Source organism: Etheostoma cragini, chromosome 6 (assembly GCF_013103735.1).
Source record: "Etheostoma cragini isolate CJK2018 chromosome 6, CSU_Ecrag_1.0, whole genome shotgun sequence".
Taxonomy (NCBI): domain Eukaryota; kingdom Metazoa; phylum Chordata; class Actinopteri; order Perciformes; family Percidae; genus Etheostoma; species Etheostoma cragini.
The window spans coordinates 186809-188314 of NC_048412.1; the positions used below are offsets into that span (position 1 = coordinate 186809).

At 48.6% G+C, this 1506-nt stretch overlaps 1 protein-coding gene across 1 annotated transcript in view; it reads right to left on the minus strand.

The window, feature by feature from the left end:
* Positions 1 to 558, minus strand: part of LOC117945758 (SNF-related serine/threonine-protein kinase-like) — a 3047-nt gene extending 2489 nt beyond the window's left edge. The window contains exons 1-2 of the mRNA XM_034873455.1: positions 321 to 558; positions 91 to 194 (exon numbers count right to left, since the gene is read on the minus strand). Coding sequence (XP_034729346.1) covers positions 91 to 194; positions 321 to 485 — 269 coding nt within the window. The 5' untranslated portion in view covers positions 486 to 558. The remainder of the gene's footprint in view (positions 1 to 90; positions 195 to 320) is intronic.
* Positions 559 to 1506: the final 948 nt, after the last annotated feature.

Here is a 1506-nt window from a genome sequence, read left to right on the forward strand (position 1 = left end):
AGAGAGAGAGAGAGAGAGAGAGAGAGAGAGAGAGAGAGACGTTCTAACTCCTCTTCACTCAGGGATGGATGGATGCTTTGTAATACTGACCTAAACAGGCAGCTGCGCTGCTTGGTTGCTGCTGAGGTGGACGCTGCGGGGGCCCTGGCGGTCCCAGAGCCAGAAGCGGGGCCTGACACAGCAGCTGTGGCTCCCTGGGATGAGACGGGAATAAAAGAGAGCAGCCGGGTGCATTAAAATCAATGAAAACATGATGTTGAGTATCCAGTGCATTCAGCTGCATTCCCACCCATAGATGAAGATGATGAAGCTGAGGGTACCTGTGCCGAGTCCCTCAGTGTGGCGTCCTCGCGGCGGCCCAGCTCCATCAAGCCTTTGGAGCGGTGTCCGTTGAGCAGGTTCTCTGCGCTGCGGGCCGGGGACTGGGGACCTCCAGCATGGGACATGGAGGATGCAGCCAGGCTGTCCTCGATGTCCTGGTGCATATCCACTCTGGTGGGCCACGACTGCCTGTGGACAAAAGACCCAGGCTTCAACTTTGAGTATGAAAAGTCTCTAAGCTTGTCTATAAGACCTATTTAAAGATTCTTTGGCTGCTGGGATCTGGGGATTGGCTAATAAGGACTGATGATTGACACCTGGATCAGTTGATTGCCCACATGTCCATAGATATGAGTGCCTGGGCAGTCGCAGTCTCAATCGCTCCCTCCCTCGCTCCTCAAGGTGGCTTGGTTTGATTGGACTTTGGTTGAGTTACTGTTGCTTTCTAACATCATGACAACTTCATACATCTATATACTACACAAGTTACTGATAAACTGATACCATTTAACTTTGTTTATTTTATTTTATTTAACCGAGCAAATGTGTGTTCTCCACCTTTGGTCATACCTTGGAGCCATGTTATGAGATCAGCTGGACCTTTCCTCAGAGTTAGAGATGGTAGTTTCCATAGAAAACAAACATGCAGTTCCACTGAGACATGGACATGTCAAACAAACATGCTTGGTTTTTTAACACCGTGTTTTATTGGTTTTCAAAAACAAGTAATGACAAGATTCAGGATGAATATTAAATCCACATGATGTGTAAAAATGAGCAGTCTTCACCTGATAAGCCTAACACGTGATTCTGATTACAGCTCATGTGTGTCCACTCTCTGTTGCTTGCTACACTGTGGCTGTGTTTACACCGTTAGCTACAGCACAGCTGGTGCATTCACTGACATTAGTAATGTACTGATAAAAGCAGCAGCCGGCATCCAAACTCCAACCTGGAGCAACAATGGGGGACATTACACTGATGCAGGAGACAGGAGGGCGTTACACTGATGCAGGAGACAGGAGGACGTTACACTAACGCAGGAGACAGGAGGACGTTACACTAATGCAGGAGACAGGACGGCGTTACACTGATGCAGGAGACAGGAGGACGTTACACTGATGCAGGAGACAGGGAGCGTTACACTGATGCAGAAGACAGGAGGACATTACACTGATGCAGGAG